Source organism: Camelina sativa, chromosome 3 (assembly GCF_030686135.1).
Source record: "Camelina sativa cultivar CO46 ecotype springtype chromosome 3, ASM3068613v1".
Lineage (NCBI taxonomy): Eukaryota > Viridiplantae > Streptophyta > Magnoliopsida > Brassicales > Brassicaceae > Camelina > Camelina sativa.
The window spans coordinates 3679958-3707686 of record NC_141882.1 but is presented as its reverse complement, the minus strand read 5'-3'; the positions used below and the strand labels follow the sequence as shown (position 1 = coordinate 3707686).

General features: G+C 39.9%; 8 protein-coding genes across 10 annotated transcripts; 4 read left to right on the top strand and 4 right to left on the bottom strand.

The window, feature by feature from the left end:
- Positions 1 to 388: 388 nt before the first annotated feature.
- LOC104768077 (2,3-bisphosphoglycerate-independent phosphoglycerate mutase 1) lies at positions 389 to 3026 on the top strand. The gene is made up of 7 exons (XM_010492013.2): positions 389 to 692; positions 782 to 1060; positions 1155 to 1783; positions 1990 to 2182; positions 2280 to 2375; positions 2458 to 2613; positions 2698 to 3026. The coding sequence occupies exons 1-7, from the start codon at positions 534 to 536 to the stop codon at positions 2857 to 2859; spliced, it is 1674 nt and encodes a 557-aa protein (XP_010490315.1). The 5' UTR covers positions 389 to 533; the 3' UTR covers positions 2860 to 3026.
- A 120-nt stretch (positions 3027 to 3146) lies between these two features.
- On the bottom strand, positions 3147 to 6769 carry LOC104768070 (cell division cycle 5-like protein). The gene is made up of 4 exons (XM_010492008.2): positions 6248 to 6769; positions 4266 to 5984; positions 3758 to 4039; positions 3147 to 3662 (listed from the first exon to the last, which is right to left on the bottom strand). Exons 1-4 carry the CDS (start codon positions 6422 to 6424, stop codon positions 3306 to 3308), a joined length of 2535 nt encoding a protein of 844 aa, XP_010490310.2. The 5' UTR covers positions 6425 to 6769; the 3' UTR covers positions 3147 to 3305.
- LOC104768056 (U2 small nuclear ribonucleoprotein A') lies at positions 6763 to 9112 on the top strand. Its single transcript, XM_010492000.3, has 8 exons — positions 6763 to 6912; positions 7010 to 7050; positions 7512 to 7641; positions 7734 to 7939; positions 8037 to 8195; positions 8432 to 8482; positions 8577 to 8684; positions 8915 to 9112. The coding sequence occupies exons 1-8, from the start codon at positions 6831 to 6833 to the stop codon at positions 8918 to 8920; spliced, it is 783 nt and encodes a 260-aa protein (XP_010490302.1). The 5' UTR covers positions 6763 to 6830; the 3' UTR covers positions 8921 to 9112.
- A 155-nt stretch (positions 9113 to 9267) lies between these two features.
- On the bottom strand, positions 9268 to 11237 carry LOC104768048 (aspartyl protease AED3). The gene is made up of 2 exons (XM_010491993.3): positions 9786 to 11237; positions 9268 to 9701 (listed from the first exon to the last, which is right to left on the bottom strand). The coding sequence occupies exons 1-2, from the start codon at positions 10836 to 10838 to the stop codon at positions 9408 to 9410; spliced, it is 1347 nt and encodes a 448-aa protein (XP_010490295.1). The 5' UTR covers positions 10839 to 11237; the 3' UTR covers positions 9268 to 9407.
- Positions 11238 to 12192: 955 nt separating this feature from the next.
- LOC104768039 (universal stress protein A-like protein) lies at positions 12193 to 14120 on the bottom strand. Its single transcript, XM_010491987.3, has 5 exons — positions 13663 to 14120; positions 13464 to 13567; positions 13214 to 13332; positions 12599 to 12695; positions 12193 to 12384 (listed from the first exon to the last, which is right to left on the bottom strand). The coding sequence occupies exons 1-4, from the start codon at positions 13862 to 13864 to the stop codon at positions 12605 to 12607; spliced, it is 516 nt and encodes a 171-aa protein (XP_010490289.1). The 5' UTR covers positions 13865 to 14120; the 3' UTR covers positions 12193 to 12384; positions 12599 to 12604.
- On the top strand, positions 14112 to 20932 carry LOC104768031 (putative ubiquitin-like-specific protease 2B). 2 transcript variants are annotated; one of them, XM_019243369.2, is made up of 16 exons: positions 14112 to 14412; positions 14686 to 15113; positions 15194 to 15278; positions 15379 to 15416; positions 15494 to 15691; positions 15779 to 15854; positions 16648 to 16756; positions 17165 to 17221; positions 17669 to 17800; positions 18021 to 18221; positions 18303 to 18358; positions 18445 to 18532; positions 18797 to 18887; positions 19176 to 19295; positions 19596 to 20027; positions 20112 to 20932. In XM_019243369.2, the coding sequence occupies exons 1-16, from the start codon at positions 14274 to 14276 to the stop codon at positions 20754 to 20756; spliced, it is 2895 nt and encodes a 964-aa protein (XP_019098914.2). In that variant the 5' UTR covers positions 14112 to 14273; the 3' UTR covers positions 20757 to 20932. The 2 variants fall into 2 exon arrangements, with proteins under 2 accessions (XP_019098914.2, XP_010490282.3); XM_010491980.3 differs by having other exon boundaries at positions 15191 to 15278.
- Positions 20933 to 21318: 386 nt separating this feature from the next.
- LOC104768022 (protein NETWORKED 2B-like) lies at positions 21319 to 24451 on the top strand. The gene is made up of 2 exons (XM_010491971.3): positions 21319 to 21477; positions 21594 to 24451. Exons 1-2 carry the CDS (start codon positions 21384 to 21386, stop codon positions 24272 to 24274), a joined length of 2775 nt encoding a protein of 924 aa, XP_010490273.1. The 5' UTR covers positions 21319 to 21383; the 3' UTR covers positions 24275 to 24451.
- On the bottom strand, positions 24341 to 27606 carry LOC104768011 (uncharacterized). Of its 2 annotated transcripts, XM_087508242.1 has the most exons (7): positions 27550 to 27606; positions 27369 to 27431; positions 27099 to 27288; positions 26813 to 26899; positions 26318 to 26686; positions 25633 to 25777; positions 24341 to 25421 (listed from the first exon to the last, which is right to left on the bottom strand). In XM_087508242.1, the coding sequence occupies exons 3-7, from the start codon at positions 27261 to 27263 to the stop codon at positions 24481 to 24483; spliced, it is 1707 nt and encodes a 568-aa protein (XP_087364368.1). In that variant the 5' UTR covers positions 27264 to 27288; positions 27369 to 27431; positions 27550 to 27606; the 3' UTR covers positions 24341 to 24480. The 2 variants fall into 2 exon arrangements, with proteins under 2 accessions (XP_087364368.1, XP_010490264.1); XM_010491962.3 differs by having other exon boundaries at positions 27369 to 27574.
- Between the last annotated feature and the right edge of the window lie 123 nt (positions 27607 to 27729).

The following is a 27729-nucleotide window of genomic DNA, read 5'->3' as shown; positions in this document are numbered from 1 at the left end:
GAAGTGAAAAGGAAAATATACTCTTTCCGAATGCCTTGTCAACCAAGTACAGATTTAATAAGGCGATAGTACATTTATTAAGAGCTCTTATAAAATGGAAGAATGTATAAATTGTAATGGAAGTAAACTTGTAAAGCAATATTTCTATATTATGATTATATAAAAAGTGAAAGTAATGGAAGTATAATCTAACAAGACAATATTATCTATATGATAAATCCTATAAAAAATGTATTTTTTTCTTTTGTCTCTAGAACATATAAAAGACAAAATGGCATGAATCAGCATCACAACTGTATCAAATATGTAAAAATCGCAAATAAGAAAAGAGGAAAAAAAGAATATTCGGAGCCAATAAGATTTTTCTATATATACGTGAGCGACAAGTGGCCCAATTGATAGAGTTGTTAGGCCCACTCCCAAAAACGCCTCTTTTATAAAAACCCGCCTCTTCCTTCACACCAACCTTCATTCACCTTTCACCTTCTTCTCAGATCTGTTTTTGAGATTCTTCGATTGCATCTCAAAAAGCTATGGCTACCTCCTCCGCCTGGAAGCTCGATGACCATCCCAAGCTCCCTAAGGGCAAAACCATAGCCTTAATCGTCTTAGATGGTTGGGGTGAATCTGCTCCTGATGAGTACAACTGTATCCACAACGCTCCTACTCCAGCCATGGATGCTCTTAAACATGTATTGTTTTTTTTACCTTCTTATCCTTTTTGATTTTGATGCGTTTTTCGATTCATCCAACTTATTTTATTTCTTTTGTCTCTCCATAGGGAGCTCCTGATACTTGGACGTTGATCAAAGCTCACGGTACTGCTGTTGGACTTCCCAGTGAAGATGATATGGGAAACAGTGAGGTTGGTCATAATGCTCTTGGTGCTGGTCGTATCTTCGCTCAAGGTGCTAAGCTTTGTGACCTAGCTCTTGCTTCCGGCAAAATCTTTGAAGGTGAAGGTTTCAAATACGTTTCTGAATCTTTCGATACACATACTTTGCATCTCGTTGGACTTCTCAGTGACGGTGGAGTTCACTCTCGTATTGATCAGCTACAGGTTTTGATTTGATCTGTTTTTCTTTTTTCTTTCCCCTTATTTTAAGTTTTGTTGTTCGATTTCTTAATACTTGGTTGTTGTTTGTTTTGCATAGTTGTTGATTAAGGGATCTGCGGAACGTGGTGCTAAGAGAATCCGTGTTCACATTCTTACCGATGGTCGTGATGTGTTGGACGGTTCTAGTGTTGGATTTGTTGAAACTCTTGAAGCCGATCTCGTTAAGTTACGTGAGAATGGTGTTGATGCTCAGATTGCATCTGGTGGAGGACGTATGTATGTGACTTTGGATCGGTATGAGAATGATTGGGAAGTTGTTAAAAGAGGTTGGGATGCTCAAGTTCTTGGTGAAGCTCCTCACAAATTCAAAAACGCTGTTGAAGCTGTGAAGACATTGAGGAAAGAGCCTGGTGCCAATGATCAGTATTTGCCTCCGTTTGTGATTGTTGATGACTCAGGGAAAGCAGTTGGTCCCATTGTGGACGGCGATGCTGTTGTCACTTTCAACTTCAGGGCTGATCGTATGGTTATGCATGCTAAGGCACTTGAATACGAAGATTTTGACAAGTTTGATCGTGTGAGGTTTCCAAAGATACGTTATGCTGGTATGCTTCAGTATGATGGAGAGCTTAAGCTACCAAACCGTTACCTTGTTTCTCCCCCGGAGATTGATAGGACGTCTGGTGAATATTTGACTCACAATGGCGTCAGCACCTTTGCTTGCAGGTTCTTTAAATTCTTTCTATCACATTTTGAGTATTTGACATCTTTCTTATATGCACATTCACCTTTCACTTTTTAATTGAATTGCAACTGGTGCTATGTCTTTGCCTTTTCTTAATAGTCTTTGCTATCTATTATGCTGATCAAACCAAGTTCATTGACCTAGATAGCATCTCTGACATATTTATCAATGTATGTGGATGAAACAGTGAGACCGTCAAGTTTGGGCATGTCACCTTCTTCTGGAATGGAAACCGGTCTGGATATTTCAATGAAAAGTTGGAGGAGTACGTCGAAATCCCAAGTGACAGTGGAATATCATTCAATGCCCAACCAAAGATGAAAGCTCTGGAAATTGGTGAGAAGGCGAGGGATGCAATCCTTAGTGGCAAGTTTGATCAGGTGAGGTGGATGATTGGTCTTATGATCATATAATCAAACATCCCTGTATATAAGCAAGCAGAGATTGTCTTACTTACGGTTTGATATTGAATTTCAGGTGCGAGTTAACATTCCAAATTCCGATATGGTGGGTCATACAGGTGATATTGAAGCCACAGTTGTTGCATGCGAGGCTGCTGATCTTGCTGTGAAGGTATTGTTATAAAAAATTTATCGACTAGTCTTAATAATAAGAGTTAGTATGACTTAGCTCACAAGTGGTTTGGTTGTTGCAGATGATTTTTGATGCTATCGAACAAGTGAAAGGTATTTATGTTGTGACTGCTGATCACGGAAACGCAGAGGACATGGTGAAGAGGGATAAATCTGGGAAGCCTGCTTTGGACAAGGAAGGGAACCTTCAGATTCTAACCTCTCACACACTCAAGCCAGTAAGTCGAATGGAAGTCTGTGCTATTACCATAACGTAAAAGATTGGATTCGATCTGATGTGAAATTGTAATTATTGACCTCAGGTGCCAATTGCCATTGGAGGTCCTGGTTTGTCTAAAGGAGTTAGATTCCGTAAAGATCTGGAAACACCGGGGCTTGCAAACGTAGCTGCAACAGTGATGAACCTCCATGGATTTGTGGCTCCTGATGACTATGAGCCCACCCTAATTGAAGTAGTGGAGTAGAAGAATCGAGTGCCCAATCAGTTTTCAAGAGGCTAAAACTCCCTAGTTATCTTACGTTGTTTTCTAATAATAAGAGTTTTTTACACACACACGTTGTATTTTTGATTTTGGCTTTGAGCCAAAAACGTTTAATTTCAGTTTACATGATATGCAAGTTTTTCTCTTCACTACCATACAACCAAAAAGTATAAGCTTTGTTTCTTCTCTTCCATACGCAAAAATGTATAATTTCTTCTCTTCCATACGACATGAGTAAATTGTGCAAATGTTGGTTAAACACCTTTAGATGGGAACCAAACCCAAGCAATCAAATTTCTTGACTCTTGCAATGTATAACGGAGAGAATATCACAACCTTTACAAAGTCATAACTCATATAAAACGTACCACAATACAAAGTCAAGCTGAGTCTCCTTTAAAACTTGTAACCAATACAAAACTCAAGTTTTATGCAGAAGCTTCCATGGCTATAGCTACGTCCTCTTCTTCTCCACCGGCTAGCTTAGCTTCTTTCAGTTTGTGAGGATCTTCGACATCCTCTTGCTTCTTCAATGCTTGTGCTCGGAACCCAACCATTATCTCCTCTGCTTTTTCAACCATTGCCGACAGATTCCCATAGCGCGCTTGCAGTTTTCTCTCTGTCTCCTTTTGCTTTACCACTTCGTCTTGCAAATTCTTTTTCCTGAAAGATGCAGCCATCTCTTCTTGCCTCTTCAATGCTTTGAAACACTCGACTTCTGTTCCACCAATCTCAATCTGCTTTAAAGTCGCCTCTATTTGGGTCCACACGGTCTCTGCCCTCCTCTGTCAAATGAACAAAGCCATTAAACATGACACCAAACAAAAGTTTGAAATATAATTTCAGAACTAACGTTAAACCAATGTGGACTATATATTACCTCATGACCCTTTGTATAGGTTTTATACTTGGCCTTCATGTGTTCTGCCTTCTTCTCATCCTCCTCGAACTTTTTTCTCGCATTCTCCATCTCCACCTGCAAAGATGCAACTTTTTCCGCGTTTGCAGCAACACTTGAGAGCCCGTAAGCGTTTTGGGTGGGCAAGTAGATGAGATCGTTCACGCATCTGCTGCGAGCTTCTATGAAATCATCGAGTGTCTTGTCCTCATGATCCATTGACACACGCAGAAACTCCCCCTCTTCCTTTATCATGCCGTCAGCCTACCAAAAATCAGTGGCAACAACCTTCATTAGAATTCTCCTTAGTATATACCAAGTTACAGATGCTGATTCAAATTAAAAGCGGATTCACATTCATGTCAAAAAAAGGCATCAAGCAATCTAACCCTAAACCAAGTGCAAACTAAACAATCCAGAGTTGGGCCAACAAATAAATCAACCAAAAGAACAAATGTACAATTGACAATGGGAAGATTCATATACATACCTCTTGGAGTTCATTTTCCTCAAAATCTTCAATTGCAAGAATTTGAGAAGCAGAACTGTTGGTACGGTTCTTAGCTCCTTTCTTCTTCTCAGCTTTCTCATCAAGCGGATACTTTGCATTATCATGCTCCAGCAACTTTAGAAGCTCCTCTCGTACCATTTTATCGGCAACCTCAATAGGAGTAGGAGGAACAACAGAACTTTTGTCTCCGTCAGCTGAAAGTAACGAGTTCCTAATTAATTCCAATGAAGCAGCTGGAGGTCTAGGAAAATCTCTCTGCAAGACCTTGGATCTCTTCTTAAGCAATGCCTGTTGTCTTGCTTCTTCCTCAGCCTTTTCCCTCGCTATCCTGTCTGACATGTCTTCCTCAATTTTCTCTTCTGGCTCTTCACTTTCCTCTGGAGGAAGTTGTGGAACTATTTGGTACTCGTTCTTTGGCTGAGGAAGCCCAGTCAAACCAGAGCGTAAACTCCTTTTAGCTTCCTCTCGTCTCTGCCTCTCAAGTTTAGCATTTTCGTGCATGTCCATGTCTTCATTAATGTGAAGTTCATCCCTGAACGGAGTCCCTTTGGGTGTCATAGAAAAAGAAGATCCATCCCTTGATGGAGTCAAGCCAATTCTTGGAGTAAGACCAGCACCACCAGGAGTCATCGAAGGGGTCAACATTGGATTAGGCGTTTGAATCTCTTTCTTCCTTGGAGTGACCCCAGTGAAGTCAGAAGGGTGCAACTCAGGATTTTCTCCTCCTAGCAAAGGTGTCTGAGAGTCTCTTAATCTAGCCAGGTTTTCTGCTTCCATCATAATAGGATCACCTTTACCAGAAGGAGTTCTCTGTGGCGTCCTCATAGGTGTCATTCCTTGCCTTGGTGTTTGTGAGTAATTCGCCAAAAGTGCACGAGTAGCAGCGCTTCCTTCTGTTAGCTCCTCATTCTCTGCAAGAAGGTCACTGGCGTAGCCCATCTTAGCAATTTCTTCTAGCTCGTGGTCTGAAATCTGAGGTGGTGGTAACATCAGCTTTGATCTCTTTCTAACAGCTTCAGGATCATTCAGCTTGTTCGCTTGCAATATAGCTGCTGGGGCATCCTGTCTCTGAGCAATTTTGTTCCTAGCAACATCTTGTTTGCGTAACTGTGCTTCTACATCAGCTCTTCTTTTGCCTTCCAGCTCTTCAATGGTTGTTGGAAATTTAACTTGGTCAGCAGGACGATCTTCATCTGCAGTATCATAGAATCCTGCAGGTGCCCTCTTTTCAAAAGGAATTTCTGCATTATAGTCGATTCCCTTTCTCTTCCTTTTCCTATGTCTACCATCAATCCCAGCTGCTTTTAGTTCTCTTCTCTTTTGAAGAGAAGCAAGCCTTCTAGCTTCCTCGAGTTGTTTTTCTCTAGCTTTTCTTTTAGCCTTCTTTCCCCTAGTGTTAGCCAACCTAGCTCTTGCTTCAGAAAGCATTTCCTTCTCATCTTCGTCCATATCTACGGGATCAGGACGAGCAGGCTTTGCTTCTGGGTTTGGATCAATCTCACCAGGACGTAGTTTCCGTGGATCATCCGCTGCATCATAATTCTCGTCCTTAGTACATGCTGCATCAAGAAGCTTTTCATACCTCTCAAGGCATTGAGATGGCGTACGGCCAACAATAGGAGCAATAGTTCTCCACTGAGTAGGCAGAAGCTTTGCAAGATGTAGAAGCTTCTCATCTTCTTCCCTGGTCCATTCAGTCTATATAAACATCAAAAAAACAAATCAGCTTCTAATTCAAAACCATAAGCAACCCTAACAATACTCCAAAGGTCCTACAATTGCCAACAATAAGTACAAACTTCAGAAACAAATCAATACATATATACCACTAAACCTCCACAAGAATCAAGCCCAACAAACCAACCTAAATTCAAACTATATCTTTCATTATTTTCCAGATCCAAAACAAATTTGTTTTTTATCGAACACTACCACTGAAGAGAAGGAAAAGGCGCACATACCTTTTTGATGGAAGGATCGAGCCACTCGTACCAGCGAGCTTTACACTGTTTGGCAGATTTACGAACGAGAAGAGACGAGATCCGAGCCCATTGGTTCTTACCATACTTCATAACGGCGGCCTTAAGAATCTCATCTTCGGTGTTCTTCCACACACCTCCCTTAATCATAATCCTCATCTTCGCTCAACTGTTTTTTCACCCAACGCACTCCAAATTCAAGGTTTGTAAAGCTAAATGCTCGTGGAAATCAGCAGAACGAAGCACAGAAGGAAGCGAGCGAGCGAGCGAGAGAGAGCAACCCTAGATTAGGGTTGGAACCAACGAAGAAGAAAAGAAGATTCAATCGAATACTATAGTCCTTTTCTTTTTAATTTTTTGGTTTTTTTCTCCCAAATCATAAATATCAGAATATAGTTATGGGCCTAACCGACTGGACCAATTCCGCACTTAATGGGCCGTTTTAAAGTGATAGATTTTTTTATGTCAATCTTGAGCCACTGTTGTCTGTTTCCTCTGAACGCGAAGCAGCAGCAGCAGAGAGAGAGAGAGAGAGCACGAAGCACTAAAACCCTAGTAGCGAGTAATGGTGAAGCTCACGGCTGATTTGATCTGGAAAAGTCCTCACTTCTTCAATGCCGTCAAGGAGCGAGAATTGGATCTACGAGGTATAAACTTCTTCTCTTTCCAATTACCCTTTCTATGATTTTCGTAACCCTAAAATACACACCAGCTCTGAGTAATCGTTTGTTGTTTTTGCTGCAGGTAACAAGATACCTGTAATCGAGAACTTGGGTGCTACTGAGGTACTTCCTTGCTCTGTTTTTGCTACACATGTTCTATCTAGTTTCGATTCGTCTTTTTTTTTTCTGTCATCTGATGATTTTTGTAGATGTGGTTGTATTGAATGCTCTCAAAGTCTGCTTGTTGGGTTTCTGCATTCAAGTATTTTGAAAAAGTTCATTGAAAGAAACATTGCTGAATTGGAGCAATTTTTTTCTTTGTCTTAGTTTGCATCTGTATTTCCAAATCTTCAGGAGTGTATCTGTGGCTTCGTGTGATACTACTTTGGTTCTATTCTGTGGATTCCTTACTTTTGAGAGCTAGTCTTCTCTAAGAAATTCCTCCTATAGATTTGTGTTAGGCCATGTTACTTTTGTGAGCTAGTCTTCTCTAATATGCTATAACGATCCTCTTCGTATTTTATTACTTTAGTTAAACTGATTTTGATAGGTATACTAATTAACTTTTGTTGCTTTTCTTACAGGACCAATTCGATACCATTGATCTGTCTGACAATGAGATAGTTAAGCTAGAAAACTTTCCATACCTCAACCGCTTAGGAACTTTGCTCATCAATAACAATCGGATCACCCGGATAAATCCTAATCTTGGAGGTAACCTCTACGTGCGTCTTGTAATAAAAAACTATATAAATTCGAGCACATTGTTTGCGTTGTTGATTTATCGTATGGTTGTACTTCTGCAGAATTCCTGCCGAAGCTTCACTCTTTGGTTCTTACAAACAACAGGCTTGTGAATTTGGTTGAAATTGACCCCCTTGCCTCCATTCCGAAGCTGCAGTACCTTAGTTTGTTAGATAATAATATCACCAAAAAGCCAAATTATCGCCTTTATGTGATTCACAAGCTAAATTCTCTTCGAGTACTGGATTTCATAAAAATCAAAGCCAAGGTAAGAACTTTATTCTGTTTATTTAACAAATTATATCTGGTGATAGAAAATGTTAAAGGAAAGACCATTTTACCTGACAAACATTGGTTCTTAACAGGAGAGAGCTGAAGCTGCAGCTTTGTTTTCATCCAAAGAAGCAGAAGAGGAGGCGAAGAAGGTTTCTCACGAGGAGGTTAAAAAAGTGCCAGAAACTGCAGAAAACCCAGAGACTCCGAAAGTGGTGGCCCCAACACAGGAGCAAATTTTAGCAATCAAGGTGCGATCATCTCTAAATCATATCATATTCGTTTTACAGTTGAGTAGCTTAGGAAGGTTATAATTTCAAAAGATTTTTCCAAGATGAAAACTACAAAATCTCCAGGAATTGGGTGTTGAAAGAGGAGAGACACTGGAAACTGGATAGGACTAAGCATATTTACTGGTTTGTCTTTAACTTAAGTAAGGTTGTGTGTTTGATAGTAACTTTGGTGTTTCGTTTTCATGATGTTCCAGGCTGCAATTATCAACTCCCAGACGATAGAAGAAATTGCCAGACTCGAACAGGTCCCTTGCTTTTTTGATCAAATTTGTGCCTGATGATGTTGGTTTTGGATGATTTTGACAGCTTTGTTTTCTTTTGGTTGGTGGACATATATAGGCTTTGAAGTTTGGCCAGGTTCCTGCAGGCCTGATCATTCCTGATAACAAGCCTGCATCTGGTGAACAAACCGTATTTGATGTTAATGAAGATTCTGCTCCCATGGAGGTAGGGTTCTTGTAAGAAAATGTTGCTCCTTGTTCCATGATTCTTATGGTTTAAGGTTCTTGTTTATTTGTGCGTTAAAGTCTTTCTGGAGAAGTTAGAATGACTACGTGTGAGTTGTTTGCTTGACTGGTTGATGTTGCTAGTTTGAATTCATAAAACCAATTGAATTAACATTTTTGGTAGTTGGTTTATTATGAACTAAAAGCTCCTGCAATTTTGTTGTCCTTCAGGAATAGAAGAAAGTGTGGAAATGCTCTTCCAGTCGAGGCAGCTACTGCTCGAGTGTTCAGTAATTGTTTCTGACAAGCGGTCCTGTAAGGTTTCTGTCAGTTTGTTAGGAACTCATGCGCAATAGGTGGAACCTGTAAACTAGTTACTGAGCATCTGTTTTTGAACCCTTAAAAAGAGTGGCAAAGAGGATTGCAGTCTTTAGTGTATCCGCAGAGAGAAGAGAGGATGAACACAGTATTTGCTTATGCTCTTTTTCGCACTATAGTTTCTTCTCAAATTTTTGTGTAACTCGTCGATCGATGTCATGATACTTAATTAGATCAAGAAATCGCATGACGAAAGCTAAAAAATCTTCACCACTCAATTAAAGTGACTTGTCATTAAACGGATCTCTTGATCAGGAACTCCCAACTTTTAAGGAATTTGTCCAAATCAAACCAACAAAGAAAGTAATATGAAGAAAGATATCGTTTTATGTGTTCTCTCTATCTCTTAGTTGCAGGGCTCAGGAGCAATGCCTAGGCGGGAATTGGGGACGTCAAACAAGATCCTCAGATTCTGCTGTTGGAGATTAGCGATCACGTTTAGAACAGCGTTAGCGTTCTGCGGTATACCGGCCATGGATAGACACGCCAGCGTTCCAGCGCTGCTGTGGATAAGCGTATTCTCCACAGGCAGCTTCAGGTCGAGTGACGTCATGTGCAGCGTTATCTTTGGCGCCACATTCTCGTAATCCGCCGTGAAACACGTATCAAACGCTCCCAACGTTGAGAATGACCCATTCACCTAGAGTTAATAACAAGATTAAATTGTATTACTAATTATACTATACGTAGCAGAATTGTGATATTAACGAACTTAATTAATTACCTGCTTCCTAAACTCGTCTCTAATGGCTTCGTAAACGGGTTGAGCAAAACGGGTTATGACGGTGCCGGAGTCGATGATCGTTCCGGCGCCGGAACTTGAGTCGAACGTCAAGAACTTTTGGTCAACGGGGACCTGAACCGAACCGACACTCACTCCGGTGAGATTGACATAGTAAAGTGACGGACGGCGAGGGTTACGGAGGAGTGGGGTGTATCTGATGGATTTGGGTTGACCCAAGAGACCCAGTTTCAACGACCCGGAGAAGTAGAAGGACCTGAAGCTAGGGAGGCAGTATGAGAACACTCCCGAGTAAATCGACGATGTTTGCGAGACCAGCGACATGGGGCCGCGTCCCAGGCCCATTAGTCCTTGCGGAGGTAGAGAATTGCCTGAGGCGGAGTTGATGCAGCCGAAGGAGAAATTTGGGATGACGTCGGAGGATAACGTCAGTGTGTCTTGTATGAGGTTTGCGGAGAAGGATGAACCTCCGCCGTAGGATTGGTTGAATGAGCAGATGGACGGTTGTGGTGAGGAGGAAGGGCACGTGGGGCCATGTGCTTGTGTGCATTGTGCGGTGGAGCAAGAGACTGTTGAGTAAGTGGAGGAGGAGTTCGGGTTGAAAGAAGGTGAGTCGGCGGCACAGCCAGAGCAGCCAGAGCAAGGGAGCCAAACGGCGTCGTTACTTGTGTCTAGGACCATGAACATGAGCTGTGGGGGAGTGCCGAGTTTGGCTCGGACGACGTAGTTTCCTGTGTGGAGCTGGTTACCGGAGGCGATGGGGACGGAAATTGGTTTTGGTTTACCAGCGACGAGGCTTGAGAGGTAGGTGAGGCGATGGGAATCGGAGGAGGCCATGTGAAGGACGGTGTCTATCACAGACGCGGAGGCGTGAGTGGGTGCGAAAGGTGAGCATTTGGCGTTAATGGGGATGATGGAGAGATCGTCGGAGCCGTCAGGAGCTGCGGTCGCACATGGGTCACGTGTGGCGGTGGTGAACGCGAACGGCACGAGAAGAGTAAAGAAGAAGAAGCAGTGGAGAGCTGAGGAAGCCATGGTTTTAAGATAACGTGATTTTGTTGATATATTTAGATAACATTCGCTGAGTGAGTGAGTGTAATGTTACCGTACGTCTTCATATATATGGCCAAAGAGATATTTATTGAAAGTACGAAATTGACCCTTATTTGATATATGATTGGTGGGATCCGGTCCGTTCTATTTCTATCTGGCACTAGCACAACTTGATCATCATGTGTGCGAGATAAAATGGTAAAATGTGTGTTCTTTGGTAAATTTGGTCAAATTGTCTGATTTGGCTCCCTAATGGCGTGTCAGTGGGGGGGGGGATCCAAGCATAGATACATCTCTTACCTTTATGGCCAACATCTCATGAAACTTAACAAAATACAACAGTTCGAGTTGATACTACCTTATTCCTTTGATACTAACTCTATCTTGAATACAGTTCATAACTTGATGTAAGTTTTGAGGGTTGAAAAAAGAAGAAAGAAGTCACGAGGAGACATGGAGTGTGTTGGAAAGTAGCCAGTGAATCAATCAAGGGACCAAAAGCATATCGCATGTGAAGTGAAGTGTGATTTGGATAGTGATGATAAAAACAAAACCAAACGAACCAATAATTATGATGCTAAAATCAGGACAAATTACATAACAGTCTGTTATTTGGTTTTTTTTTGTTCTTTTTATTTACACCTATTTATGGGTGTAATATATATGTCTTGTTTCTAATGATTCTCAAATTATAATTTGTAGGGTCTTTATGTTAGCTTTTACTTACACTTTATCTTAGCACACAGGGAAAATATAAAATCTTGGTACTCTAATGAAAGTGAACAATCTTTTGATTTTTAGAGTCCGTGACTGGTGACTCGTGACTCGTGAGCCTTCCTTATCTTGTTGACAGTGACAGACCGACGTTTCCTCTATTTCGTCATTTACTCTCATTGTTCGTTCACGAGACCTCTTACATATTTTTTATCCTGAAAATTGTCATAATCGGCTAAAAACCAAAAGTCATAATCTTTCTTTTTACCTTTTGTCCATCCAATATACTACTAGGGTTTACATGATCTACATCCAATTATATCTCCTAGTAGCAATTTGCTAAATGACGCTTACATAATTGAGTGTTCTTTTTCCGATATTATGACCAAAAAATGTTGTAATATATGCTACATCTAATCGTCAAAACAAAACTTAAACAACGCCCAAAACATTTCGAACATCCCACAAGGCAGATCAATCATAGCCGGCCAAAGTTCCAATCTTACGAGCTAGCCTACATTGACAACTAGTTTGCTCTGTACATGCCCTTCATACTGATTTGATGCAACAATATTATTCAACCCTCAATAAAAAAAAAAAAAAAAAAAAAAAAAAACCGATGAATATGAATCCAAGAACACATATACGGAGCCAAGCAATGTTTCTGTCGCTCTTATTAGCTTACATTCACACCAATGCGTTGGGAAGTAAGCTGGTGAATTCTTACTTTGCTTCCATTACATAGCTTTACAAATTAAACTTGACAAAATTAAAAAGATGGTTTTGATATCCCTTTGCATTTGTACATTATCTCCTGAGAAATGAAAGATGATTCGATATTCCGTTAAAAAGGCTACTTGTACCAAAAGGGAGAAGTAGGCTATAGACGAACTTTGACATTGACAATGTCTAGATATAAATTTATGATTGATCACGTGGGTTATGATTGATGACGACTAACAAACTTGAGCAGGATGAATATTGAATGAAGTGTCTTACTTAATACGCAAGAAGCTAAACTTGTGTACCTGCTTTTATGCTGAAGCATCATCCTTTGGTTTAATTATCACAACAGGACAATGCGCGTGATTGGTGCAGTAGTTGCTTACACTTCCCAAAAACATTCTGTTTTAAGAAAAAAACTGGATTCAGTACTGGCTTTTGCTCGCCAAATAAGGTTTCACTAGCTAAAGAACGCACAGTAGTATTGGTATAAACACTTTCAAAGGGAAAAAGATTCCTCGATGCAGTTTTATGTTAGATGCAGTTATAGGCTAAAAGCATATATGTATTGTAACCATGGCAGACAAGTACAAAAATTAACATTTACTCAGTTCTGGTTTAGTAGGATTTGTTCAAGCTTCACTTAGACCAATCTGGTTCTAACTATTAGGCCAAAAAGCTTCCATATATGTAACCGACGGTTTATAGGAAACGGGCGCAGATTCTAATTCATCCATGTACAGACAAAGATGCAAATGAGAAATGAAAATCAATAGTCAGAAGCCAGCAAGGGAAAAACTAATTCAGCATATCAACCAAAAAAATAATTAAACACCTTGAAGTTGATGTAAAGCTTTCATCAGTGTTACATTGTATCAACATAGCAAAAACCTAGAGAGTGGAAGAAGAGATATATATACCTCTTAATGCGGCCAAAAGCCCGGGAACCTATGACAAGAAGATCAGCATGCAATTCCTCTACAGCTTCACAGATCTTATACTTGGGATCCCCAACTACCACTTGGGTTTTCACAGTTACCTGAAATCATCACAACTTTCTCATAAATCACCATCCTCAAAATCAATTCATATATGGATCTAGACTATGAGGTTAATATAATTCCCAATTCATTCTAACAGAGTAACAGGGGAAAGTAAAACACAACTCACTGATTTCTCAGCGCAAATTTGATGAGCGTGTTCGAGGATAGTATCGGTGATCCGCTTCTGGTGTTGTTCGATTGCAGCGGTGAAAGCAGGAACCTCAAGACCACCTTTCATCGCAAAACTCACAATAGTCAATTCAACAAACACCACCATAGTCCATATATATATATATGGAACAAGATTAGTAGTAACGAGACTCAACTGGGACCGCCGAAAGGGATGGTGCCGGGACTAACACCAGCGGCGACAGATGGCGAAGGCTGGACATGGAGTATGACGAATGATGAATCGGGAGAAGACGATGAGAGCTTGAGGTTGTCCAGAGCCCACCTTAAAGCTTCCATACTCACCTCGCTTCCATCTACGGCCACAACAACGCAACTCAAGCTTCCTGAAACATCCATGACTTCTTTCTTCAATCTCTCCTCGGATCTTCCTTGTGCTAAGTTTGTTTTTGTGATATTTTCAATCAACAACAACTCTTTGGAATGTTCAAGAGGACGATGGCTTCCAGCACGTCTCTTGCTAATTTAAAATTCGAACAAAAAGGGTATACCTGTCATTTCTTAGCTGAGATATGTAGGGAGTTGAAAGATATTAAAAAATAATTTAAGTGCTAATATATAAATAGAGTAAAGTTGTCTTCCGCGCGTGGATTTCAGACGCGCTAGCATTTGTTGTTGACTTGTGTGTATTTTCGTTTTGGCCTTCTCTCTCTTCTCTCTCTTCACTCGACCCCCTCGATTTCTGATCGCCGATCTCCGTGTACTGTTGTACCGGTGAGGATTTTTTTTTCCTCTGATTTGTGTAAAGATGAAGAAAAACATGGATGTGTTCGATTTCACAGAAGACGACGAGGTCGCTGAATCCGCAGCTGGAAAGTTGTTGGAAAAATTCTCAAACCCTAGTCCGTACAATTCTCCGGTTCTCCAACGCCTACGCATCCGAAGCTGTAAGTTCTTCCTCTTCTTCCTCTTTTAACTTCAAATTGTCATATATATAAATTTCTCGCTTCGGTTTCAACTCTGGAAAACAAATAAAACAATTTAGGATTGAGAGATTGTGAACGGAGAGAAGTTAAAGCTAACCTGAGAATTCTTCTATCTAGTATAGCTTTCTGGAATATAGTGTATAGTTGAATGAACATTGTTTTGTTTCTGGAGCTTGTAAGAAATAATTTGTAAACGTATATAAAATACTTATGGACATGGTTAATTGTTGCCAGTCTGCAATGAGAAAGGTGTTCAGAAACAAGAACCTGAAGGACCAAGTTGTTCAGAGCCTGCTGCTTCTGTAGACGATCATCATTGTGAAGATGCTCCGACTTTAATTACAGAAGCTGAGGATCCCAGTAAGAGTCTCACATTTGGTTTGGAAACCAGTGACCATTTAAAAGAAGCAGATGCGGAGTACGACGATCATGGTTTGATGTTTGGTTTGGATACTGAAGACGTTGCAAAAGAAACAGATGTTGATCACGATAATCATGGGATGATGTTTGGTTTGGATACCGAGGACGACATAGAAGAAACAGATGTTGATCATGGATTAGCACGTTTCTCTTGCCAGCCAGGCGATCAAAGTTACTATGCTGAAACTTCATCGTATAGTCAACGCCAATTGAACTCATCTCTTTCAGATTCTGAATCCAGTGTATGTAAATCTACCTTGTATTGCTTATTTCATGTATGCTTAAAAGCCTTGCAATTTTAATCGCTTCACATTTGCAGCAGGAGCAAGATGATATGGTGTCAGCTATTGAAAGCTTCAGCGATCGATCTGCCTTGAGTGAAACTTCTGATTTAGAAAGTGATGAAGGTACATGCTTCAGCTTTTCATTATATTTCCTCACTGATATACTTCGATGTCTCGCCTATGTCTGACCGGGTACTGTTTTCAATGTTATATGTGCTGAAAGATTGGATGGCTGAACACGGCTTCAGTGATGTGGAAAAGGTAATGAGTTTGTTAATTTCTTAACCTATGTCCAAGTAAGAGTAATACTTTGTAGACTGATGCCTTCCACATCTCAGATTGACATAAGCACAGCTGTTACTATGAATTCGGAGTATGTTATACTTAAGGATATGCACTGTGCTTCGTCTCTGGTAATCTTTTCGTGCAATGGCATAAAAATAATGAGTCACCTCACAAATAATGAAGAAGGGCCATTTTCTTGTGAATTTGGAGTTGAAGACATAGTTAGTATTCAATACAATTGGTACCAAAATGTGAGTTATTCATATATGTTGTACTTTTCATTTTGAAGACTTTATGGGCACATTTTCTATCAGTTTTACAATTTTTGCTGGTCGTAGGTTGGATTGATCATTCTCAGAATTCAATTTCTACGGAAGGATGAAAAATGCCATGAAGATATGCAACACACCACAGGTACCCTTGGCTATTGTATTTCTGCCTTTTAGGCTATCATATAATGTTACAAGCCATCTTGATATAATCCTACCGATACGATATGGTGTTTAGTCATCTTAGCCTTAGGTACCTGAAGCTGTGGTTGCTTCATTATAGGGTGTTATATGTTGTGGGGATCTTACTTCGAAAAAACTTGGTAGCAAAAAAAAATGCGTGGGTGTCATTGAAGGTTTATTTACTGTATCAAACTGTAGAAAAATTCTCACATCTCACTATATTTTTTTCTCCAAATCATTGTATTTTTCAATGCATATAGTCTTGGTTGAGTTACGTTTTTATTTCTGCTTATTCTTAAGGAGTCTGTAGACTTCAACATCGAATATGGTTTGTCTGCAAAGAGTTTGTACATGTTATCTAGTCTTACTATTAAGAAAAGAATACAAATACAATACTACTTTTTCATGCTTTCATTTGATTTTTGGTTTAACTTAGTTGAAAAATGGTTGATAAAAAGTAGAATACAAAGTGGACTGATAACCTAGTGAGATATATTTAGTTATTTTTACGTGCAATTTGTTAAATTAAGCCATATTAGTGATTTCACTTGTTTGCCGGGTGCATTCTAATTTGCATGGGAGGAGCCTCTTCCTATATGTTCATGTTTTATGATGGCTAAGAGTTATAAGAGGAGATGTTTGATCTAATTTTTGTTTTTGACAAAACGTATAGTCTGGGTTTCTAAGCCTCGTCCCTTTTCAACTCAAGGGTTCTCCCTTCTAACTTTTCGTATATTACTTCATGTGGTTTCCAGACATTGAGGAGTTAAAGATTGCGGTAAAAGAACACAATTGGCCTGAGAAGCAACAAAAGATAAACTCGCTGCATGTGAAATACCCGGCTGTGTGGAATGCTGACTTTGAGTAAGCTTCTAATATTTTCTAATTAAAAATTACATTTTCTCTACCCACATATATTTTAGTAAGTCTATTTGCATACTCTGCTATTGAGAAAGATTATTTGTTAGATATCTGAAATGTTAGAAATTGGGAATGACACTCATTTATGAGTATGAGTCATTTGGTTAGAACTCTATGAGAACCTAAACTTAGTCAGGATATTCAACTTAACGCCTTGAAAGCTTAAAATTGAAAACGCCTTAAGTAAAAAGCTGACTGCATATAAAAGGAACGACTTTAGACTTCCGTAAGGGAAAACTGGACCAAATCTTAAGAAATCTAACGTTGGGTTCATATTTAGTTTTTGTTACATTGTAGGCGCTTTTGGGAGTTATTGTTCCAATTCCTCTCATATCTGTTTCTTTGTTGTAGGGTTGACGTGGAAGTATCAGGGGATAACTTGAATCAACATAAGCGTTATTTTCCAAGGTAAAACTGCTCTATAACAGCTGTTTATATTTCTTTCTGGATTCAGATGTTAACTTCTGTTCTAGTAATGGGATACATTTTCCAAAGTGCATCACTATTTATACATTATGGCTCTCTAAAGTAGATAACTGAACATATGCATTTCCTGTCATTTCATCTTCCAAATGAAATTTTTAGCAATATGCAAGTTTGTTTCAGTCAATTAAGGGGTCTTATCATAAAAGATAGTGCACTAAGTCGAGGAAACATGATTTTAACTTGGACCAACAACTGGATAACGTCCTTTCAAATTATGAGCTTTCAATTATTGAAGTTCTGGAATGATTGCAGTTAATTCATGTTTATTGGGTCACGTTTCCTATGGTGGTGCAAATTCTTACCGAAAGATTGTGAAGCACTGGGAGCTGGTATTTTATATGAATGGCTAGTTTTATGTTGTCTTTTCAGCTTTGATGAACCATTTGAGGATGTTGTCTATCCAAAGGGAGACCCAGATGCTGTTTCCATCTGCAAAAGAGATGTTGAGCTCCTACAGCCAGAGACATTTGTGAATGACACGATCATCGACTTCTATATTAAGTAAGTTCTCAATTTTTTTATGCAATAGTTAAACGTTGCAATACTCTGGCATGTTCTGTAGTGAACTATTTTGCCGTTTGCTGTTTAGTTATCTCTCACTTGGTTTATGGTCTTATGATAATTCACAATTTTACAAATGCAGTGCTTACAGTCATACTGAAAACTTCTTGTGATGCGACCTTTATTCAACTTTGTTGGTGTGTTCTTCTATTATTTACAGTTATCTAAAGAATCAGATTCAAGTGGAGGAAAAACAGAGATTCCATTTCTTTAACAGCTTTTTCTTCCGTAAACTTGCTGATCTTGACAAAGATCCCTCAAGTATAGCTGATGGAAAGGCTGCTTTTCTACGTGTCCGTAAGTGGACAAGGAAGGTGGACATGTTTAGCAAGGACTATATTTTTGTGCCCGTGAACTTCAAGTGAGAAGAATTTAATGGCAGTTCTCGTTATGTTATATTTTTATGACTTCAAAATCTGACGATGCTAAATTCTAATGACAGTCTTCACTGGAGTTTAATAGTCATATGTCACCCTGGTGAAGTGGCTAATTGTACAGGTAATGTCATATCTCACTTTGTTTTTTTTACTAAGTCATGATCATCTAGTTTCTTATTATTATGTTGTATCATTCTGCTGATCTAGACTTGGATGACTCCAAAAAAGTACCATGCATATTACATATGGATTCTATAAAAGGGAGCCATGCAGGCCTTAAAAATTTAGTCCAAAGGTATGTTAGCTCCCTTGCACCCCTGTTTTGTTTTGTCTTCTAATCTCCGTCTCTTCTGATTTTGGTAGCATTGCATATACGTCATCTATTTACATTTCTTAGTTGCCAACGAGATGATATTCTACATTCCTCATGCTCTCTTGATCTTATTTGTTAAAGAATGTGTTGTAACACCATACCCTGATCCTTTCAAATTAAGTGTGGAGCTAAAATGTTCAAGTTTTAAGCTGGGTAATGCTGATAACAGCATTTTTCTGTTTTTAGTTACTTGTGCGAGGAATGGAAGGAGAGGCATAAAGAGACATCAGATGAGATTTCTTCTAGATTTATGAATTTGCGGTTTGTCTCACTCGAGGTGCGACCTCTAACCTTAAAAATACTTTTGCTATTTCCAGGACATATAGTAAGGAGTTTGAAAAAACCCTTTTCAAACGTTCTTTGCTGTTGTGAAAACCCCTTTTTGGGTCTATTAAAGAATTTACTTAGGTTGCATGATTCTTTTATAATTTTGTATGTCGAATTTTCAGAGGTAGAAAGTTAGAAAACTCTATTTCAACTTCAACAATTTTCCTGCTAAATAATAGATATTTTGCAGCTGTTAATGACAGTTTATGTGATGGCAAGTATGCTCTTTTTATTTCAGTTGCCACAGCAGGAAAACTCATTTGACTGTGGCCTCTTTCTGCTGCACTATCTGGAGCTATTTCTTGCTGAAGCTCCCCTTAATTTTAGCCCTTTCAAGATATATAATGCTTCCAACTTTGTAAGTCACTATTCTGATTGCTACTGTTTGATAAGCTTTTGCCAAACTGGATCTTTTCACCCGCAATCATTTCGCAGATGCTTGCTAGAATATTTAGTTTTCTCAAGTTGTTTTACTGCTTTTTGTGCTTAGTGTAGAAGTTGTCTCTTTTCAGACTAATCAATATATAATCTTCTGCTTGCTTCCTGATTTCATGAGTTACTTTTAAAGAAGTTCAAGTGCTATACTCTAAGAGCTGCTCGGTCTGTATTCTTTTCAGTCTCTTTATTTGCTGATCATGCTTTTCTCTGGTTTTCTCAGCTTTATCTGAACTGGTTTCCTCCTGCCGAGGCTTCCTTGAAGCGTACTCTGATTCAGAAGTTGATTTTTGAGCTCCTTGAAAACCGGTCACGGGAAGTTAGAAATGAACAGAACCAGTCCTGCGAAAGTCCAGAAAGTCCAATTACCGTGAATAACAATACGGATATTGAGGTTCTCTCTGAGAGGTGCAGCCCCTTGATAGACTGTAACGGAAATATGACACAGATGCAAGACGATCAAGGAATCGAAATGACTTTGCTTGAAAGATCTTCCATGAGAAACACGCAAGTTGCTAATGATTCGGGTATGGTACTAAGAGATTTATTCGATTCAGGAGCCAACAACACAGGATCATTACTTGTACAACTACAACAACCATTCGAGGAACCATCTTCGTTTTATCATCTTAGTAACGACGCATTGGCAAGAGAGGTACGAAAAGTTCCGCAAGCTAATGATCAGATCTCCTTATCAACGCCAATTTTGATTTTCTTATATGTGCTCTGTTTTGGGCAGGAAGTGGACATGGAAACTGGCGAAGAGTTTATGTGTTTGAACGCTGGGGAGGGAAACTTTCAACGCATCTCTGAAACTGCCTCTCCGAAAACATCGAATTCATTCTCTTCATGGAACCTTGGTATTCCCCTGGTGCAGAAGGAAGATGAGACTGATTTCTTATCTGAAACTTCGAAAAGCACTTCTAATGATTCTGAGGATATCGGTACCATGGAAGACAACCCAATGGAAAATATTCATGAGGAAGAAACGGGCGAGAGTCCTCCAAGGGAGACGGTCTCTTTATTATCTTCAACCATGGGTTCTAACACTGACCAAAACACTCAGAATGAAGAGCTCGTTTCTACACACGTTGAGCTTGTTGTTCCATCGAGTCAAGTTGACAAAGACGAGGAGAAGACGTTGGAGCATGATCTTGAAATTGGGAACAAGAAGTGTGAAGACGTTGGAGATGATCTTGAAATTGGGAACAAGAAGAGTGAAGACGTTGGAGATGATCTTGAAATTAGGGACAGGAAGAGTGAAGACGTTGGAGCTGATTGTGATCAGATGGAGCCAATGGAGGAAGTAGATGAGAACCGAGCCGCAAAACGGCCAAGGCTATCATCTTCCACATGTGTAGTTGAGGAGATGGAGAAGATTTAGAGAATGTGATATGTATAACGGGTCTTGTGTTGGTTCATGGATGGTTTAGGAAGTGTTTATAACGTTTTAGGAGGGTTTAAAAAGAGAAAGGAAAGAAAAATGTCTTTCATCGTTTTTTATGTAAAACTTTGATGCGTTAACTTAGGGTTGATGAATATAGAGTTCATTTTGTGGTTCTTCTGAGTAATATTTATAGTCGAATTTTGTGGCCCAGGCTGATACCCTATGTGTTCTGAAAACCAAACGATAAGACGTAGCATGTAAGTAATAAGATTTAATTAGAAGCTTGTGAATCCTCCATTTTTTTTGTTTTGAAATCAGTTTCAGCTTGTTATGGTTTCTTATGATTGGTGAACTGACGTATTCTATAACAATATTGCAATGTAACAATTAGCACTTTTTTTTTTGTCTGTTACAAACCAATTGAACTACCAGGTCTTATATAGTCATTTACGGTAGAACAATATACCATCTTCCAAATTTAGGTTTTATAGTTAAAACCCACAAAGAAGTTCGAAATTTTAACGTTATAAGAATCTTATTTTAAAAAATGTTTAACATTACAGAACTGAGAGGAAAAAACAATAGCAAAAAAACGTAGGGAATGCAGATCATAAAGAGAGTCTGATGTTGCAGAGAGCAGCAAGCAATGCGTATTCATGGTGGTGGGCCAGCCACATACGCACAAAACAATCCAAATGGCTCGAACACAATCTCCAAGGTACGTTCCTTCATGTTTTCACATTTCGATGCAAAGAAACCGAGATTGTAATAAAGCCTTATTGAGTTGTAATAAAGCCTTATTGTGTTGTTTCTGAATTTTTCTAACTTTCCTAGATATGGAGGAGAAGGTTAAGTACACACTTAAGATCATCGATGAAGATGGAGACACTTTTGCTAAAAGGGCGGAGATGTATTACCGTAAAAGGCCTGAGATTGTTAATTTCGTAGAGGAAGCGTTTCGATCATACCGTGCTTTAGCAGAACGCTATGATCATTTGTCCACAGAACTTCAAAGTGCAAACCACATGATCGCTACCGCTTTCCCTGAACATGTTCCATTTCCTCTAGGGGATGACGATGATGAGGATGATGATGATAATCCCGAGAAACCACCTAAGCATCTTCATCTCATTCCCAGTGGAACTAACATACCAGAAGTCCCTGAGCTTCCAAAGAAAGAGTTCAAAAGCCAATCTCTGATGGTGTTGTCCAGAAAGGGGCCTAGTGTTATGAAACGTTCGGCATCTTCTTCTGCATTGGCGAGTTCCGGATTAAGTAAAGATGAGGCATTGGAGGAGATCGATAAGATTCATAAGGGGATCTTGGTGCTGCAGACCGAGAAGGAGTTTGTGAGGAGTTCTTATGAGCAGTCTTATGAAAGGTATTGGAATCTGGAGAATGAAGTAGAAGAAATGCAGAAGAGAGTTTGCAGTTTACAAGATGAGTTTGGGGTTGGTGCAGAGATCGAAGATGAGGAAGCTAGGACGTTGGTGGCAAGCACTGCTCTAAGCTCCTGTAAAGAGACAATAACTAAGCTTGAGGAGACGCAGAAGCGATTTTTGGAAGATGCAGAAATTGAGAAGGAAAGGATTGAAACTGCAACAGAGAGGTTTGAAGCACTGAGGAACAAGTTTGAGATTAAGGTAGAAGAACAAGCCAAGAAAGCTTTTGATGGTCAAGAACCGAGTTGTGAAGCTGAGAAAGAATCGAAAGAGGTTAATTTGAATGAGAACTTGAGTAATGTGGACTTTACAGAGAAGATAGATGAGCTTGTAGAGAAAGTGGTCTCTCTGGAAACAACAGCTTTGTCTCATACGGCATTGGTAAAGACATTAAGATCAGAGACAGATGAGTTGCATGATCATATCCGTGGTGTAGAGGAAGACAAGGCATGTCTTGTATCAGACTCCTTAGACATGAAGAAAAGGATAACGACTCTTGAAGATGAGCTGAGTAAAGTTAGAAACCTATTCCAAAGAGTGGAAGATCAGAACAAGAATCTTCAAAAGCACTTGACTGAAGCTAATAGCACAGCTGAAGACTTATCTTGGAAGTTACAGGAAGTAAAAATGGATGAAGATGTCGAAGGTGATGGGCTTCACTCGGAAGATATCCAAGAGGAGGATCCTATTGAGGATTTGGATTCAATTCCAAACGAAAGAGAGATAAAGAGTGCAGACGAAATTAAAGAGGCCATTGTAGTCAAACATAGTAGAGATCAAGAGTCTGTGCAAGAAGAGAAATCGGAGAGAAGAGACTCTTATGGTGGTTCATCAGAAACAGAAAGCACTTGCTTTTGCACAGAGGCAGAAGATGAGGAGAGGGGAAACTGGAGGCAGTTGATGCCTGCGGATGGCATGGAGGATAGAGAGAAGGTTCTATTGGATGAATACACATCAGTACTAAGGGACTATAGAGAAGTGAAGAGAAAGTTGAATGAAGTTGAGAAGAAGAACCGTGATGGCTTCTTTGAGCTGGCATTGCAGTTGAGAGAGCTCAAGAATGCTGTTTCTAGTGAAGACATGGACTTTCAATTATTACGCCAGAAACCAGAAATCCCCCGCAAGGATTCTCAACAACCAGTAGAAAGAAACATATCTGAAGGTATGAGCATTTCTCATAGCTCTAACTCTTCAATTTCTATGGCACCACGTCAGCAAGGAGGAGACTTGAAAAGAGCATCTGAACAAGCAAAGGAAGACGAGGTTAATTTTAAATTTGCAGACATTGATAACAGTCTAAGAAAGAAAATTCCAACTGTGGAAGAAAAAGTGCGTGGAGATATTGACGCGGTGCTGGAGGAGAATATCGAGTTCTGGTTAAGATTTAGTACATCTGTTCATCAGATACAGAAGTACCAGACATCAGTTCAGGACCTGAAAGCAGAGCTATCGAAACTTGAAAGCAAGCAACAGGGTAATGCTGGAAGCAGTAGTAACACTGCACTTGCGTCAGAGGCAATGCCTATATATAGACACCTTAGAGAGATTCGGACAGAGCTGCAGTTATGGCTAGAGAACAGTGCAGTGCTGGGAGACGAACTCGAAGGAAGGTATGCAACACTTTGCAATATTAAAGATGAAGTTTCAAGGGTCACATCTCAATTGGGAGGAACGAAAGTAAGCAATATAGAGATAAGCAGTTACCAGGCTGCAAAGTTCCATGGTGAGATAGTTAACATGAAACAGGAGAACAAAAGGGTGTTCAACGAACTTCAAGCAGGCCTTGATCGTGCAAGAGCACTAAGAACTGAAGTGGAAAGAGTTGTATGCAAACTAGAAGAGAATCTTGGAACGTCTACAAGATCTCCGAACAAGGGCATGTCGTCATCAGTTGGAAAGCCTAGGATTCCACTACGGTCATTCTTGTTTGGTGTCAAGTTAAAGAAGTATAAACAACAACCGAAGCAAACCTCAACAATCTTCTCTTGTGTCAGTCCATCTCCAGCTCTGCAGAAACAGTGTAGCTACATTGTCGCACCTGTAAAGCTCCCTGAATATGTCAAAAGAAGCTGAGGAAGTGATCTCCTATATAAGTCCTGAGATTCAATTCTTACTATACTATATGTCTTAGAGTTTGAAGATTGTAAGTATATGAGATTCATATTAATTAGTACCATGTACTGAAGGGCCTCCTTTACATCATATGTTTCTTTTGCTCCTCTAATAAAACTTACAAATGAAAACTCCAAACTAAAGTATCCGACGATTCTATCAAAGAGCTAAACACCCTGTCCGGTCCCTGCCATAGTTGCAACCTCTGCAGGTTTTCCGCATACACTACTCGCTTTGATCGCCGGACCAACCTTATTGTTTACTTCACATTTGGCTTGAGATTGCGAACCAACTCCACTGATGGATGGTATTACAGTCTTGTCAGATTGTTTATTTACCAACTTTTGGTTAGTGGCACCGTGAATTGCTGTTTTAACTACTGGAATTTTCCTAGGCAAAAGATTAGGGGACTGAGCTTGTGTAGCCTGTTTTCCCCTGCTAATCTCCGAGCTTGTTGAGGTAATTTGATTTGGATGGATTGTAGCTAATGAGCTTGCTCCATTTCCACGAGCTTGCTCTTTCTGTCCACCATCTGGTTTGCAAGTGACAGTCTCAGCTGATGGCTCTGGTTGTAATACAGTAGCTGAGACAGAGGCTGCAAAAACTCTCTGATTGGAGACAATCCTCGATTCAGAAGCAGAAAGCATTGTAGATCCTTCTGACCCAGGATCCATGAGAGGACGTTTGCTTGAAGATGGTGAAGCCGCCACAGGTTTCAATTTTCCATTAGCGAGAGGCAGTGTATTCGTAGGTCCAACCGCTTTAATGATACTAGATGCGGTAACACTCGTTCCTGGTTCAACCTTTGGCACGGAGAGACTACATGAGGGCCAAGGAGAATCAGTTTTTCCAGGTTCGACCTTTGGTACTGATGCAGCAGTCGATACGCCACCCACACATGCTGCAACCGCTACTGAGTTAGCTGTTGCCATTACATCTAATCTGGAAATGGAGCTTGCTGTTGTTTTTCTAACAACTCGAGATTTTGAAGTTGCTGTCCCAGGCAATGCTTGAACAACTGGTTTGGATTGTTGTTGACCTTGAGAAGAACTGGCCCCATTGGCTTGTGTTTCTGTGATGCCACGCGACGAAGTCGTTGTCGAAATACCTGTAACAAATGCAGTCCAATTGATGACCTAATAAAAAAATGTGTCTCGCAAATATTTTTAACTACAAACCCCCCACCACAGTTAAACAGGCATGCTACTTTCTGGTTTAGACAATAACATAGCCAGTGGACCAGTGGTAACCAAACCAAAGCCTCCACCAGTATATAATAAATACTAGAATTAGCGGGAAAAATTTTCTACTACATGTACCTACTGAAACTTTTTTTGTTGGGAGCCGATTTCCCAGAGCCAAGGATAATGCATGGTTAACTGCTATCTGCTCATTTGTTCGTTGTACACCAGATTGCCTAACAGAGGTCGAAGTATCACCCCTTTTTCTTATAAGCGCCCACCTCTACAAATAAAAAAGTCAGTTTGTTACCACCATCAATGGAAAAAGAATAATTACATGCTAAACGTCACATGCTCGTCCAAGTAGGGAAAAATTTGTTTATCTTATACCTTGAACTATCACAAATGATCTGATGGAGAATATTTCCGGAGAAATGTAAAGATGGATAGAGATATATCATAAAACATTGTCTTATTAGCCACCTTCTATGATTGCCAAGAGACTATTAATCTTATCATACAACGAATCTGTTGCCGGGATTTGAACCCGGAAAAATGAGGGGAACCCCACGTCCATACCAGAATAGATGACAACAGATATTTCTAGAGTAATTACCACAAGGGTTTCTAGTATGTGAATGTCTACAGACACCTCCGACAACCAAAACAGGGAAGGCAATATCCACCATTTATTGTCAACAGAATATAGTTAATGATGCATAAACTAGTTGTGATACAAAGAACAAGACTATTAGGGTAGTGTGCCTAAACTACAAGCAAGAAATGTAATGAAAAATGAACAGTCAATAAGAAAAATCAAAACCTGCGAGAGTTGGGAGGCGGTTCTATCTCCTCTGAAGTCTCCCCTAATGATAGTTGCCCAGTTACCTTCACCACATCGCCTTACAGCGGCGAACAGCTCCTCATCCTCCTCAACAGACCATTTTTTCCTTTTCCTCCGAAAAGCCATGCTACTACTAGCTGAACCATTTCCATTCATCCCCTCAGTAGTAGATGTAGCTTTCTGAATACAGACCGGAAAAGTAATATTCATCCCTCCTGACGACCAAGGAGACTCTAATGGTTCCTGAGTTCCCTCAGGCCGAACATAAGGTATGTTTATAGTCAAGGGAGCCTCAACTGTGTCGTTGAGTATATCGGACTCACTTGGCACATATGAAGCAGCCATAAGCTAGTATAAGGATAGGGACAAAAACTTGGAATGAATTTTGGATACAGTGGGAACTCCGGATAAGCACATATTTATATTCGTACTATGTAACCAATATCCTAATGTAAACTTTGAATCCCTTCTTACTTTGACATGAGCAATAGCCTCCACAGATGCTTCATGGTTGACTGCAGGGGAAGCTTCCAATTCGCACTCCAAGTCACTATCATCATCCTGCACATGTAAGAGATACTCATCAATCCCTAATGCTACCAAGAAGTTTCCAGTATCCAACTCCCACACTGAACTGAAACAAGTATTAAAAACACTCGATTGTGAAGAAAAGGTATTACCCCAATAGAGCAAAATAGAACCTTTTCACTCACAATTCTACTTAATAAGGGAATTAGAGTAAGAGAGAAAAAAGAAGCACCAGAGGTTGAGCATCATCTTCCACAGGGAGGAGTGGTTCCCGATAAGAAAGATGTCGCCATAGCAACTGATACTCTCTAGCATTGGTAATTCCGGTAGTAGTCTTCTTCACCAACTCATTCCAATCCATCTTGAGTTCGGAATAATAGGCCATCTCCTGTAGCATTCTCAGTATCGTCTTCGTATCATACCTGCATTAAAACAACTAACTAAGCCCAAATACACAACCTTTTACGGGGATTTACGAATAAAAAAGGACAAATTTTGTTACCTCTGCAAAAGAGTGGCGATGTCGCCTTCAGTAATGAATCTCTTCTGGCTATTGATGATACTACTTTTAACCATCGTCGTATTTATGCAACAGAGAAGTTTACGGCTTTAGAACAGGAACAAAGGAATCAAATTTGACCAAAAAAAAACTGATGAAGACGATCGGAGAATAGGATTGTCACCACTGTGTTTGAAGCGCGTGTGGCAAAGACGTTCCCGGACGAGAAGAGAGAGAAAAGGGAACGAAAGAAGAAAGAGATTTGGGCTCAGATGGGCTTTAAACTATTTGTGCCTCACTTGGAGAACAAAAATATTTTATTTGAAATTATAACAACTGTATCAACAGATCCTGGGCTTTTCAA

Coding starts and splice junctions, on each gene's coding strand:
- LOC104768056 (XM_010492000.3), top strand. CDS start 6,831: ATGGTGAAGCTCACGGCTGATTTGATCTGGAAAAGTCCTCACTTCTTC. Junction 6,913..7,009: donor GCGAGAATTGGATCTACGAG/GTATAAACTTCT, acceptor TTTTTGCTGCAG/GTAACAAGATACCTGTAATC. Junction 7,940..8,036: donor TCATAAAAATCAAAGCCAAG/GTAAGAACTTTA, acceptor GGTTCTTAACAG/GAGAGAGCTGAAGCTGCAGC.
- LOC104768039 (XM_010491987.3), bottom strand. CDS start 13,864: ATGGATGTTTCAGGAAGCTTGAGTTGCGTTGTTGTGGCCGTAGATGGA. Junction 13,333..13,463: donor AAATTTGCGCTGAGAAATCA/GTGAGTTGTGTT, acceptor TGATGATTTCAG/GTAACTGTGAAAACCCAAGT. Junction 12,696..13,213: donor GCTTTTGGCCGCATTAAGAG/GTATATATATCT, acceptor TTCTTAAAACAG/AATGTTTTTGGGAAGTGTAA.
- LOC104768011 (XM_010491962.3), bottom strand. CDS start 27,442: ATGGTTAAAAGTAGTATCATCAATAGCCAGAAGAGATTCATTACTGAA. Junction 27,289..27,368: donor ATCGCCACTCTTTTGCAGAG/GTAACAAAATTT, acceptor GTTTTAATGCAG/GTATGATACGAAGACGATAC. Junction 25,422..25,632: donor AACAAAAAAAGTTTCAGTAG/GTACATGTAGTA, acceptor CATTTGTTACAG/GTATTTCGACAACGACTTCG.
- LOC104768070 (XM_010492008.2), bottom strand. CDS start 6,424: ATGAGGATTATGATTAAGGGAGGTGTGTGGAAGAACACCGAAGATGAG. Junction 5,985..6,247: donor TCGATCCTTCCATCAAAAAG/GTATGTGCGCCT, acceptor ATGTTTATATAG/ACTGAATGGACCAGGGAAGA. Junction 3,663..3,757: donor CCTATACAAAGGGTCATGAG/GTAATATATAGT, acceptor TTCATTTGACAG/AGGAGGGCAGAGACCGTGTG.
- LOC104768077 (XM_010492013.2), top strand. CDS start 534: ATGGCTACCTCCTCCGCCTGGAAGCTCGATGACCATCCCAAGCTCCCT. Junction 1,784..1,989: donor GTCAGCACCTTTGCTTGCAG/GTTCTTTAAATT, acceptor TGGATGAAACAG/TGAGACCGTCAAGTTTGGGC. Junction 2,614..2,697: donor CCTCTCACACACTCAAGCCA/GTAAGTCGAATG, acceptor TATTGACCTCAG/GTGCCAATTGCCATTGGAGG.
- LOC104768022 (XM_010491971.3), top strand. CDS start 21,384: ATGTTGCAGAGAGCAGCAAGCAATGCGTATTCATGGTGGTGGGCCAGC. Junction 21,478..21,593: donor GCTCGAACACAATCTCCAAG/GTACGTTCCTTC, acceptor TAACTTTCCTAG/ATATGGAGGAGAAGGTTAAG.
- LOC104768031 (XM_010491980.3), top strand. CDS start 14,274: ATGAAGAAAAACATGGATGTGTTCGATTTCACAGAAGACGACGAGGTC. Junction 15,855..16,647: donor AGATATGCAACACACCACAG/GTACCCTTGGCT, acceptor TGTGGTTTCCAG/ACATTGAGGAGTTAAAGATT. Junction 18,359..18,444: donor TGAAGTGGCTAATTGTACAG/GTAATGTCATAT, acceptor CTGCTGATCTAG/ACTTGGATGACTCCAAAAAA.
- LOC104768048 (XM_010491993.3), bottom strand. CDS start 10,838: ATGGCTTCCTCAGCTCTCCACTGCTTCTTCTTCTTTACTCTTCTCGTG. Junction 9,702..9,785: donor GAGACGAGTTTAGGAAGCAG/GTAATTAATTAA, acceptor TATTAACTCTAG/GTGAATGGGTCATTCTCAAC.